Source organism: Mya arenaria, chromosome 13 (assembly GCF_026914265.1).
Source record: "Mya arenaria isolate MELC-2E11 chromosome 13, ASM2691426v1".
Taxonomy (NCBI): domain Eukaryota; kingdom Metazoa; phylum Mollusca; class Bivalvia; order Myida; family Myidae; genus Mya; species Mya arenaria.
In genome coordinates, this window is record NC_069134.1 from 65,538,637 (window position 1) to 65,552,266 (window position 13,630).

The window sequence follows — 13,630 nt, forward strand, 5'->3', positions numbered from 1 at the left end:
TTTGAACAACCGGGCCATATTGTATTTGTTATGAAAATATTCAGAGAAGCTTAAATATTGTCTCAAAATTATATTTTAAGAAAAGATTTTTTTTATGTAATCAAGTTTATTTGGAACAAATACAAAAACTTAATTTTTAACATTTTCTTAAAGGTAACTCCTCAGCACATTTGCAGATTTCTTGTTGTTTCTGAAGCGTCTCTTCTTATTCTAAATTTAACCTTTTTTCCACAGCTTCGTCACTTGTTGTGATTTCAACCCGATTTTTAGTCGCCATTTTGTAACCAATGACTCATGTAAACAGTCGGTTACACTCAACTGATTGCTTGAATAAAATGGACATTCAATAACGTGCATGAGTTAGCTCTCCTACAGTGAAAAGATAAGCCTAGAGAGAAGTTTCAAATTATTCGGCCTCCATTTTGTTACGTCTTCTGCGGAGTATGAAAGTTACAGGGGCGGTGTGAAACATACTTGAAATTACAGGGTGTGTATGGAATATACACGTCGTGCACGTGACTGCTCTAGGCCAATCGGATAACGTCATTCATGTAGGAGGTGAGATATTAGAACATATTTTTGCACAACAATGTAACATACATACATTTATACATGTATATGTGTTTTTTGTAATTAAACATTTTATTCATAAAATGTGACATGATAATATAATGTGTGTGTGTTTGTGTGTGTGCGTGCGTGCGTGCGTTATTGCATTAATCGGTATTGTTGCAAAGTCAATTTATGTAATATATATATATGTGTTCGCTTTTCAAAGAGTTTGTTGGTACGAGCCAGGGATCACATCCTCTAGGCCTCTCGTAGAGACCACAGTTTTTGGCGTTAAACGGTGCTTGATGTCGAACAGCTGTAAATAAATAATTTGAAGGAAGCCCCTGTTTATAACATTTTCACTAAAAACAAGTTAAATTCAACAAAGGTGCTCGAGCTGTTAGGTGTTTTTAGTACTTTGTCAAGACATGGCTTGTTTTTGTCTAGTACCAATTTACCATCCGATTTTATTTATCATGTCAAGTTAACTTTTCATTTCGTAGTTCATTACATCCATTGGTTTCTCCTGTTTTTATAGAAATATATTGACAGTTTAGGTCTATCGTAAATTCTCCAGATAACTTATAAATCAAAGAGTACTTGTGTTTTCAGACTGACAATTGTTTCCACTTAGAAAATATATATGACTGTTTCCAATGCAACTGATTTTACAAACTCTTTGCTGCGGCAAACAATAGCTTCGGTATCGCATGAATAATATTGGATTATGAAATGTGGTGGAAAACTGATTAACTTTCTTTTACCTATCAATACACATTCAGAACGCGTCAGTGCCTTATTTATAATTATTGCTAGAACATATAATATAAATAGAAAGCCGGAACTACCTTGAAATTATTTCTGGAACAATATATAAATTAAAATTAAATGGACAAAGCATGTCAATAATTAAAAAGTGAAAACTGTTTGGATATAAATTTATATATCTATCAATTGGATGTGTTATTGAAGGACATCAAATTTCATAGCCAGAAGTGGACAAGGACGACATGAAGCAAAATACTAGTATTAGCCCAGTACAGAATGACAGCGGGATGCTAACAAGTGGATATGTTATAACCAGATTCGAAAATCCATTTGACAGTCAATTTGTTAGAGCAGTGTTTATCACGTGCTATACAGTCGTTTTCGTGTTTTGTGTTTTTGGTGAGTTCGATTTCTTTTGTATTATTTTGTCTGAAGCATATGACTTCTCTGAACATAAAAAGATGCCGGGTTGATTCTAAAAGATATAATACCACAATAGGGATTCAAGTTACGAACTAGTGTTCCTGATATCGTCATTATTTTTTACGATGCTTAAGATAAGTATTATTTTTATTGTTTTCCGCACGGTTACCTGCTAGGTAATCACAAATTGTTAGACGCAGACTGAGTTTAAGCAATATTTAAACGACATTGTAATAAAGGCCGTTTTCAGTTGTTGTTGTTACAGCTGTTTTAGAGATTGAGAGCAAAACTTTGTCTAGCCAAGCAGATGAGATTGTCTAAATGAACATTCTTTTTAATTGTTTGTAAATTTATCCGAGATAACAGTGCTAGACTGCAACGGCATTAGTGGGCGAGTTAATGATAAAAATTGACCAGGTTTGTTTAGAGCTCATGAAAAACTCTTATATAAGTGTTCGCTTATCACAAATTTGCTAGCTTCGCCAGTATTCGCTTCTCAAATATTAGATTTTGGCCCCCTAAATCCGATGATGATTTTATCTGTCATAAAACTAAAGTTAAATGTTAAAAACATGTACTTTGCATTTAGATTTTCCCTAATTGTCCCAGTCTCAACATTCTTGAAATGAAGAGGAATAGTTATATAAAACATGTGTATATTTATAGAGATCTGATAGCATGTAGCAAGTTGCAAATGTCGTTGTGGCTGCGAAGTTTCAATATCATTTCGTTTTGCTTTAACAAATGTTTGTATTTCATTTATGATTTATATAATACCATGAATTCCATTCTACTTTTTCTCGAAGACTGCGATTCCAGTAACCATGAATGGACGGCTTTTCAAAAACTTACCTCATGGTTTAGACCTATTTTATTTAACGCTCATATTTAGGGTCAGTTTGCAACATAATATGTCAGCCTTTTATATAAATAATAGCAGTAGGAATAGTTCTCGAACAGAAGTAGTGATCGGACAGTCGAGAGTTTCGCCTCATTTTAGGAATTAACTATCAATCGCCTGGTCATGAATAATAAAAGGACCTTTCACATTGTACTCTCCATTGAAAGTGCAGTGCGCATGCGCTGATAAGTACCATTTTATGTTTTTATTTTTATTTAAACATACACATATTCATACAATACAAATATTTTTTAAATATAAGAAAGTTATTGGTATATCAAGCGTGCAATATAAAACTGTCTGTATTCATCTGCTTAAAAATGTTATTTTATGTCTTATTATTTCTTAATTATTTATTCATGTTTAAATATTCTATATTTTGTAATACACATATCGAATTTATAAAACGCTAAAGACAACAGTCCCGGTTTCCTTGCTATGACTACTGTTGAACTGAACTTTAAACGCATATGCATATATTATTTGGAACTAGGTCATGTTATTTAAATCCAGTAATTTGGAACCAGTTCACCTTATTTAAAATCCAATAAATTTTGCATTACTTTATCAGAAGTTGAGCGAATGATGGCTTTTCAGGAAATGTGCTCAGATATCTTTGCAATTTAAAAAAAAATATCATATTAACTTGGTATTCATTGTTATATTATACAAGGTCGGCAATCAAACGATATAACTGACCCGTGTAATCGTAAAAATCAGACTATAATAAAATAATAAATACGGTGAAGCAAAACATATTCGAATATTAAGGTATCGCATATGCACGAATAAAATAACAATATAAAACAAAGAAATCTAAGCTGCGGAAAACAAATAAAACCACTCACTCTTTCTCAATACACAAGCATTTTGACATCGCCCATGATCATTCTTTGCCGTTATAATTTACAATATTTAGCATTCGCTGTTCATATGATTAGCTTTAAACGCTTTATTTATTTGCGAATTTTAGATACCTGGAAACCCCTTACTATTTTTAAATAAGTTGTAAGCAATTTATATGAAGAAAACACATGGAAAATATACCGATCCTATTATTCTAAACCAGATTGTTTGACTTCAAAGATGGCAATTTGCCCTTTTAATTAAAATGTCGGTTGTGATAGGGCAGAGATAAAAATGCAAAATCTGTGATGCACTTTTTGTAATTGACGTTGTTTATTTGCTCATTGTATGTGGTCAATCAACCATCGAAATATAACATTATGGCTAGGGTTTAAGTATTGGATTTATGACAAAACAATATTTTTTTGTGGTATGGATTTTCTTAATTCCATTACCCATTGGAAAATCCCAATCATGAAATTTCCTGCCGGAAACACAAAAGCCCATGGGAATGGCATGTGCCAACACGAAATGATCTTTGACGAAATTATTAGTTGTTTTTAACTACCATCGTGTGTTGTTTACCTTTGTTTTTGAAACGCCGATACAGTTAATACAAAGGTATATTGGGACTTACTTGTAAGTAGCGTTTTAGTTAAAACAAACATCGCATTGATTTTATTCCATTGTTTAAAAGAAATGTTGCAATTTCGTAAAACGATCTTAATGACCATAAGTCAATAAGTTTTGTAACGTTTTAAGTTTTGAGAATTACAATCTAATAAGCTTTGTAACTCAATATATGTTAGGTTCTAATGGTCATATGGAGTTAAAAAGAAGAAAGAAATTAGTTTGTAAACTGTAAGTAAAAAGGTGATTTCCCTAAGATATTGTTTATTTGGGCTAAGTATATAAGTATATTATGTGATAATTCACTGTGAGGAGTTATTGTGGCGGATCCGTGGTCTGGTGAAAATACACTTGACTGTCCATCTGGGGTAGTTGGTTCAAATCCCCGCCGCACCACTAAACATACTAATAGTCTTTCGAAAGGGACGTTTTATAGGTGTCCCGTGTGACAGTGCTCTACACTGATGAACGTTTATGTCTAATTAGAGTTACATTTAGTCTGTTTACTTTGCTCCAAAAACTTAACGATTTGCAAGTATAAATAAACTTACACAACCGAAACCTGGGAAGAAAGTTTGGATTGGTACACAATGGAGTAGGATCGGTTCAACTTGTTGTGTGTAGATGGCTAGAGAAAGTTTAACAGCTCAACATGGTTATGACAAAGGTAGCTTATGGTATTCAGTTATCTCTTCTACATCGTTGCGTTAGTGCAGGGGTGTATGATGGAACTAGTTACTGAGCCAAACAACTTTGGGCCGTGTAAAAGATATATCTGTAAACTGCCTGGCTTTAACAGTCCTTGTGGTTATGGCGTATCACACTGATAGGCTTTGGTATACGTCACTAGAGACCGGGTCGTAGTGATGCGTCGAGCTGCGTAACTTTGTATTATTGTTTAATGCAGTTATGGTGAGGGTCATAAGAAAAGTGAGTTTAAAATGGAGCAATACATGATATCAGAGACAAAGTTCAAAAAGTTTGGATGGATGCGTCTAGTTTTGCAATTTGATGAACTTAAAGTTTAATTTTGTTGACCGGATGAAATGTAGACAAAGTCACGCGATGTTAGTATGTAAGGCGGAAAGACACCAGAGATGTAAAATAAATTTATTTATATTTGATCAGCTAAGTGATTTATGATTTTAAACAATAAACAATAGTTGGGTATGGTGTACACGTAATTAAGTTGGTAGAAGTTGTTTGAAAGAATCATTTGTACTTACGTTTATCATAAGTTAATTATTGTTTTCAAAAATAGTCACTTGAATGATCATTTTATAAATGAAAGGACATGACATATTGTTGGACATTTTTCCGCAGCCAGGTGTTGTTTATAGATCATATTCTTCGGTCTCATTTACAAGCCATATGGGTCTTTTCTGATTAATTAACAGCTCTTTGAATATTGAAGTGTTGATGATAGCATGGTTCTTATCCAATGCCACTCTTAGTCTAGGTTACAGACAAGTGACGCCAAGGAGACTATTTTTGTTCAAAAGCTACTTTGAAACAAAAATCGTGAGTTTTTCTTATTTCATGTTATGATGATACAAACAGTACAATTACTGAAGCTACAATGTATAAAATGGCAATTAAAATTACGTTATGACCGGAGTTATGGTCTAAACCAGATTTACTTCTAAAAAGACTTATCAAAATATAATTCAAACTTGAAATTATCAATCATTTCGCTTATTTAACTGTTTTCAACTTACACATTGATGATGATCTTATAAAGATGAATACAATATTAAAAAAGAAAAGAAAATGATGCCTACAGATTGTTACCAATGTGTTCAGAAAGTGTGTCCAAGTGACGTTCATGGACAATATTTTTTTTCAAATGTACAGTAAAACTGCGGTCGTTCGAACAAGCGGGCGTTCGAGAACCGGCGGTCCCTCGAGGTCGGAGCTTGGTCCCAAACATTTTTTCTTGTATTTTTTTATATAAAATATACCTACGCTGCATCGAAACCTAAATATGTCGAGGAGTCGAGCAATATAGTCGGTCCCATGTACACAATCATGCACAAACCTTATGGCTCCCTCGAGGTCATAATTTCATACTTTTTCCCAAACGCGTCTTCCAAAATAAACAAACAATTGCTAGATTTTAAAATTTTCGTAAGTTGTAAAAATTGCAATGACAGTTGAAAGGCAATTTGATAAGGTGTGAAAAAACGTTTATCACTAGCTACGCATGATTTATTCATTGATATTTCTTTTATATTTTGCATTAAGTATAACGACAGCCTTTGAAGATATAACCGATTTCCACAACGCAACACATAATCGGTGTCTAAGTAAACAGTCGGTTTGACGACTTCAAACTTAAAATAAACTGAAAGATATTTCATAACAGACTGGAAAATTGAAATTCGGGTCGTTCGAAACATCGGTTCCCTCGAGGTTTTGGCTCGGTCCCGGCGTCCTCGAGCAATCGCAGTTTTACTATATCTCAAAAACGAGTTCGCTGGGTCGAGACAGGAATCACATTTCTTTTGGAAACAGAGCACCTTAATTACTATAATGTATAAACATAAAGGAAAATGATGTATTTAAAACGCCATCACTGAATCACATTAAGTTAATTTTAATATAAGCAGCATAGGACAAATACTTTCCGTTGAACATTGTAAAGACATGGCTTGTTTCACATATTAAGTAGCATATAACCTTCCAATCTCTTTTCTATTTGCTGTTGCTTCAAAGTTGGAAGAGCAAAATGTTTATATTAACTTGATTTCTTTTTTTCTGTTTTGAATGTGCCAATTTTTGTGATCAAATGACTCTATTTTGTTTTTCTTTTCTCTTGAAGAGCATTGGCCATTAACATATATCGTAAATACCTGAGATAATTTATCAATAACACTCGGTACATGCGTTCCGAGTCTGATATTTGCTTCGACTGACAAGTTTGCGCTGGAGAGGCATCTTGCTATGCTCATTAAAACATTATTTTTCAAATGCAACCGACTTCGCAACTGATGTCAAATGACGTCTGTGCTGTAGCAATATTACTGACTTGCAATAACGCGTGAACTAGACTGGAATATGAACTGTTGTGGGAGAGAAACGGATTTATTCTCCCTCACTGAAAATATTGCATATAATACAAATACAGAATAGTTCAGTGCCCTGCTTATAATTATTGCTATAGGATATGATCTATATATATGCACTAATAACTTAAGTCTAGAAATATCAGAAAATAAATTAAAATGAATTGGACAGATTATAGAGTGTTTGAAACAGACAGAATATTCAATAGCCGGAAAATGATGGATGACTACTTGCACGTGCCCTGTAATGCCACAGGATTTCTCGATATGAAACACAATTCTAGTACTAGCTCAGTGATGAATGGTAGCGGGATACCAAGTGGATATGTAACTGTCGGATTCGGAAACCCATTTAGCAGTCCATTTGTAAGAGTGATGTTCATCACGTGCTATACAATTGTTTTCGTCTTTTGTGTTTTTGGTGAGTCCGATTTTTCTTATCATTTTGTAACTTGAAGTTTGTAACTTCTTTGACCAGAATCAACTGAATGCGTTAACAACGTAAATTACAAAAAAGCAACAATGACACGAAAGTTATTGTATCAATTGTTTGCTTCAACAAGTTACCTACTAGTGGGTCTTATTTTGTCAGAATTGGGGTACGCCTCTAAAGATAAGTATTATTTTATTGTGTTTCGATATGGTTACCTGCTAGTAAGTCAAATAATCTTTCCAGTCGGTACTAAGATTACAGTTTGTAAGCATACTTGAAAACACGTTACAAATTAAAATACGCATTTGAAGTTGTTCTTTAACGAATGGGGTGCAAACCCTGCCTGGCCAAGCAGTTCCTAGTGGGTTTTCAGTTAAATGAGTTTGATCAGAACCGACGGAAGCAATCTAAATAAACGAGTTAAACGTTTAATTAGCAGATATAAGTTTGAGTTACTTATCTTTATAACTCAAGAACAAGTATGCTTATTTACAAAAAACTGATTGTTTTTCAAATAGTTCTCATCGGCTTCTCAAAACCAATGGTGATTTTATCTACAGAAAATTGATATGAACTATGAAAAATCATTTAGTATGCATATCTTAAAGCTTAAGACAATGTGATACTCACGTGCACAGATGTGTTAGGAATAACTGTCATCACCCATTAAAATATGCAAATATTTTACAAATGTTGTGTAAAACATTTACGAGATCGGACTTCATACTCAGTTTCGAAATGCAATTATTTCTGCGAGGGTTTTAGTAAAATTGAGCAAATCATGTTGGTTAAATAAATTTTGATGTTTAACCAAATCGAGTGCTTCTTGACTCTAAGTAAAACAATTTACTAACTGATTTCTCAAACAGGAAATCAATCAATGTTAGCGAAAGTTTTTAGATTTTAAATCATTTTCCATTTGTCGTATACTTAAAGCTTTATAATAATAATAGTTTTCCTGAACAGACCGGTTCTCTGGTATTTTCAATATGAAATCTTTCTTGCATTATCAAATAAATACACTTTTCTTTTTTTCTTTTTTAATTTCTTTTTCATATACCTGTATTTTCATGTTTTATCGATATTTCTTATTCAATGCAGATCTTGGTTCCAACACACATACGAAACTCTAGATAAGAACACGATCTTGTATACTGTGACTTTAAACAGCATTAACATTGATTCTAGATAACTTGTATTTTACCGAATGTTTTTATTGTATTGTAATTCCTAACAAATTTAATTCACAAGATGATAAAACCATAAGTAAATTCAAGCATTTAAGACAGTTTTTATTTGCTTCTCATGTTTGATATGTGCTTTTCTAATAGTTGTCTTTAAAACTTGTGTAAGGTGTGAAAACTTAAGTACATTCAAACATTTCAGACAGTTCTCATTTGCTTGTCAATATTTGATATGCGCTTTTCTTATAGTTGTCTTTAAACACGTCATGTAAACGTTGATCTTGTCAAGTTTGGAAAACTGCTAACCGACATTAATTTTAAATCATTTTTGATAATATGTAATAAAATTGTAAACTAAAGCGTCAACGTGTTGTCTCTTGAACCAAATTTGATATAACTTTGCGAACATTATATACTATTATAAAAGCTCAGGTGATGTAAACATTAGAAACTGTCAAAGTCAAAGTGAGGTTCTTTATTAAGGTAGCTGCTTAAGATTTTTTCCTGCGGTGCCATAGAACAATGAGTGTGTTTGACTTTATTCCTTGATGCACACTCTGTAGCTTTATTGAAACATCATGTTGGGAACGGCATGGGAATGTGTGCGACAATGCCGACTTGCATTGTTTAAAAGCCGTTTTTGTATCCGTAAAAGGCCAACATATCTAACACTGAGGAAGTACTTAATTGATAAAGATAATGATGTTGTCTTTGATCGGGAACTGTATGATAACAACATTCTGCTTGCAGGAAATCTAATGGTGTTGTTCGCTATTGTCCGAAGCCCACGATTGAAAAGCAACACAAACTTCTTCCTGGCTAATTTGGCGATAGCAGACTTTTGTGTTGGAATCTTCTGTGTGTTGCCAAACCTCTCCACGTTTCTCAACCCAACATGGGTACTTGGCAAGGTACTGGAAAATCTGTCCAAATATTTCAGCCAACTTTAACTCATACTTCCATACTGATTGAACAGTCCAAATATCTGAGGGGAAAAGGGAGACAGCATTTAAATATACGTTGTCAATTAATGAAATGTTAAAGGTTGTCCATTACGTAGCAAATCAATTCAAATGTTTCATCTAGCAATTAATAAGAGTCGAAATACCGTAAGGGTGAAGGGGGGGGGGGGGGACAACATTTTTAATGATCCTATTAAAATATATACGATTATGAAAGTAAATTGACGACTTGTTACAGTTGTTTCATTACGTTTCATACCATTGCGTCTTTATGGTGTAGAAAACAAACAACTGGTTCAAATAGCAGCGGTTTGCCGCCATTTTCGATGCTAGTAACGCAACTTTACTACTAAGTCATTATGTTATTACCTTTCCGTTGAAGTGCCGTGCTCAGTTGTAAACCATAATGAACATTGGCAAGTTTTACTTAATTGTCAATGTGAGTTGTGTTTCTTGTGCCACTTTTTATGGTAATTCCGTTATTTTATATTCTTAAAAAACGTTCGTAAAAAGCATAGTTTTATTATTGTATAACCTCAATGTCACTTCATCTGATATATAATTTTAACTCTACTTTTGTTTCCAGGTTATGTGCAAGATCTATTACTACATTTGGAACGTCAGCTATATCGCCAGCATCTTTATATTGACGGTCATTGCGGTAGAACGTTATGGTGTCATCATGCACCCACTCAATTCAAGACATTTTATGACGCGTTCTCGTGTGAAAATTATTCAGATGTGCATTTGGATAATAGCCTTAATATACAATATACCGTACGCGATTTTATATGAGACCCTCTCAGTTGGTAAAGACAACTTTTGTTATGCGACAGAGGATAACGAGATTAAATTAAAATGGTTGAGTGTTGCGACTTTGGTGTTATGGTATATCATTCCTCTGTTTGTCATTGTCATCCTGTACTATCAAATAGCTCGAGCTCTTTGGAAAACACAGGTTGTTTCAGCTCTTCGACTTAGTACATACCATGATAACGATACACGGTGTGTGATTACATCGTCAGCGTTTTCTCCAGTTTGGGAACACAACGAACATACCCGAGAAACAAACTTAAGTAACAGAAGCAGTCTTACGGGACGTTCGAACGTGAAGCAAGTCAAGGAGAGATATCACCTCGTGCAGGTGGCTAGTACCAGATGGGTTGCAAAGGCCAGACAAAGAGTGATTCGACTTCTGCTGTGTGTCGTTGTAACATTTGCTGTATGTGTATTTCCACATATGATGAAAGTGTTCGATCATTACTGGGCGGTGTTTAATATATCTCATTCAGCGATGCTCATATTATCACCAATATCGTTTCTTATCTTATATTTGAACTCCGTCTTAAATCCGTTTTTGTACGCTATGTTTTCAACTAACTTTCGAAAGAGTTTTAAGGAAGTTATCCCAACATTTTGCCAAGGATTGTTCAAGGGTAAATGATTGTATTTCCTGTCAATGATATCATTTTCTTGTTACTCTGTTAAGTTCATTTAAATGCATGAAACAATTGCCGTGTCTTACTATGTTGGTGTGCATTCACTTTGACGTTTCTGTATATAAACAAATTTGAAAACTAACAAGTTTTAAATAGATTAGATATAATGTTTAGATATGAAAACATGATAAGACAAAATTATAGATGCAATAGCATTGTTGATCTCAGCCAAGAGGGCTGCTACTTAAATGTCCATTAATATTAAAATATTATTGCCAACATGTTTTTATGTTGTTAGCGCTCCCTTGCTTGGGCTAAATTAATCAACTAATGAATATATTAAGTATCAGTTTAAATGTTACGGTATGTTCTGCAAGTGAACACAGATTCATAAAAATGGTCTAAATTAGCATTCAAACCACTTTAATAAACGGACATACACTTTATTTGGAAAAGAGAGCGTACGGTTTTATTCATTACTTTACCGAGGACATAATTTGATACAATTAAGCCTTAAAGGCATAATTGATTGGATGTCTGGCATGTTAATCACCATCTTTGTATCTCTTGTGAATTGCCTTTTTGTGACAGTAGGGTACCCAATTACATTTGGGTATTGGCGCTGTGCTCCAATATATATCGTATCTATACTGCTGCATATTGATTTGCTACGGGTCGTTATGGCAGTGGAGAGTCAACATTCAGTGCAATAACTAGGAGTAGGGAAGGGTGGTAGCCTGCACAAGTCTAAAACCAGGTCATTAATAAGTGTTTTTGTGCTTGCAAAAATTATTGATATATTGTACGGTGTGTTTATAGAAGCCAAATCAACACCTAGGTCCTTTTTAGAGGCTGTTGCCCTTTTTCGAGCATTTTATTTCTCGCGACTCTCGCAACATTATGGTTTCAAAATTATCTCTTTGGCGTATTCCACCAAGTGAATTTTCCCTCTTTAGCATCGCTATTCAACATTCCTTCACAGTTGCGAACGGTGCGGTCAAGCAATGATGGAGAAATATAGAAGCGGTCATATTATTTAAACCATTAAAAGTAAACGTTGCAAGTGTTGCACCTGCGATCTTTATTTGCCGTACAGTACATTACTGCCACCACGCTTTTAACGATAATCAAAATCACATGACGTAATTCATGAATTTCGAATTTTAATTGATTTCAAAATAAAAATGTATAAATTTTGAAAACTACGTTATTTACTCAGATATTGCACGTGTAAAAACCTTTTTTAATAAAATAACATTATAACGTTGTGGCACAGATCATCTTTTATCGACTTGTTGCCAATGTTGCGCCATTGTTCTTAAACAGTCTCAATCAAACCGAGACCGCAAGCTCATGTTAATGGTGATCATTCTCTGTGAAATCAAGAGTGCTGTTTCATGTTGATGGTCTTGCACCATCGTTGTGAATTAGAAGTCTTAATCGAACCGAGACTTCCATCTCATGATAAGTATGTTTCATCATTATTTTCAATGAACAATCTCAGTGAAACTGAAACTACTTTTTCAAATTGATGGTGTTACCCCGCTGTTGTCAATGAACAACTTCAATCTAACCGGACCGGGCCGTCAGATTTAACCTCTACATATTACATTACTAAACGTGTAAATATTTAACACTCTTCATCAATGGAGGTTCTTGCGATATACTTTTTATTGCGAAACCTTTTGTTTTTGGGGTTCAAAGACATAAAACCGACCAGCCTGATGACTCTGAACGTAGTATTATTTTGGTGTGGCATTAGATGGATGTTTGCAACATGACATAACGAAGTAATATCTTTTTCACTTAAACAATAATTGCATTTGTTAATATCGTATTCAAATACATTACAAATATCAGTCAGATGATGCTAAACGTAGAACCAATTTGGTAAAGCAATTGCCGGATGAGTACAACTGCCTTTCTGCCGAGAGGTTTTAAAGTGAAGTAACAGCTGTTACTATCATTCATTTCATTTGTCAATTTAATTAAGCCAAAGTAACTAAATGTATGGCATACATCGGTCTGCATTATACGTTTTCGAATGATCATCCTTTTTCTATTCTCGCTAGGACATTCATTGAAAGCAAACACATCGTTTGACGTGGAGGTTTCTGAAGTCGATTGTACATCAGTGAAAAATCTAATGGCAATTTTCAGTATGAAAATCAATACCACCTAAAAAAATGAGCAATAGTTGGCAAAATATACAAAAACAGTTGAATGCTTTGTCTTTGTCAAAGGTCAGGAATGGTATAGAAAGGGGCAGTCCTAATTGTTATGAAGAAATTGACAAATGACAATACAAGTTTTAACAAATATATTATTTACATAAATTACAATAAATAAAGAGAGATCTTCTTATGTAATATGTTTGAATGTCACTACTGCCACACTGTTACGCTGTTACCAGTCTACCACTCCACT

At 33.9% G+C, this 13,630-nt stretch overlaps 1 protein-coding gene across 2 annotated transcripts; it reads left to right on the forward strand.

The window, feature by feature from the left end:
• Window positions 1–1,469: 1,469 nt before the first annotated feature.
• LOC128214490 (trissin receptor-like) lies at window positions 1,470–11,297 on the forward strand. 2 transcript variants are annotated; one of them, XM_052920985.1, is made up of 3 exons: window positions 1,470–1,719; window positions 9,553–9,713; window positions 10,351–11,297. In XM_052920985.1, the coding sequence occupies exons 1-3, from the start codon at window positions 1,563–1,565 to the stop codon at window positions 11,206–11,208; spliced, it is 1,176 nt and encodes a 391-aa protein (XP_052776945.1). In that variant the 5' UTR covers window positions 1,470–1,562; the 3' UTR covers window positions 11,209–11,297. The 2 variants fall into 2 exon arrangements, with proteins under 2 accessions (XP_052776945.1, XP_052776944.1); XM_052920984.1 differs by lacking the exon at window positions 1,470–1,719 and adding an exon at window positions 7,204–7,606.
• Window positions 11,298–13,630: the final 2,333 nt, after the last annotated feature.

Bases quoted from the DNA above. Each gene is read 5' to 3' on its own strand.
- LOC128214490 (XM_052920984.1), top strand. From the start codon at position 7,345: ATGAATTGGACAGATTATAGAGTGTTTGAAACAGACAGAATATTCAAT. The intron at 7,607-9,552 runs GTGAGTCCGATT...TTCTGCTTGCAG, and splicing joins TTTCGTCTTTTGTGTTTTTG to GAAATCTAATGGTGTTGTTC. The intron at 9,714-10,350 runs GTACTGGAAAAT...TTTTGTTTCCAG, and splicing joins CAACATGGGTACTTGGCAAG to GTTATGTGCAAGATCTATTA.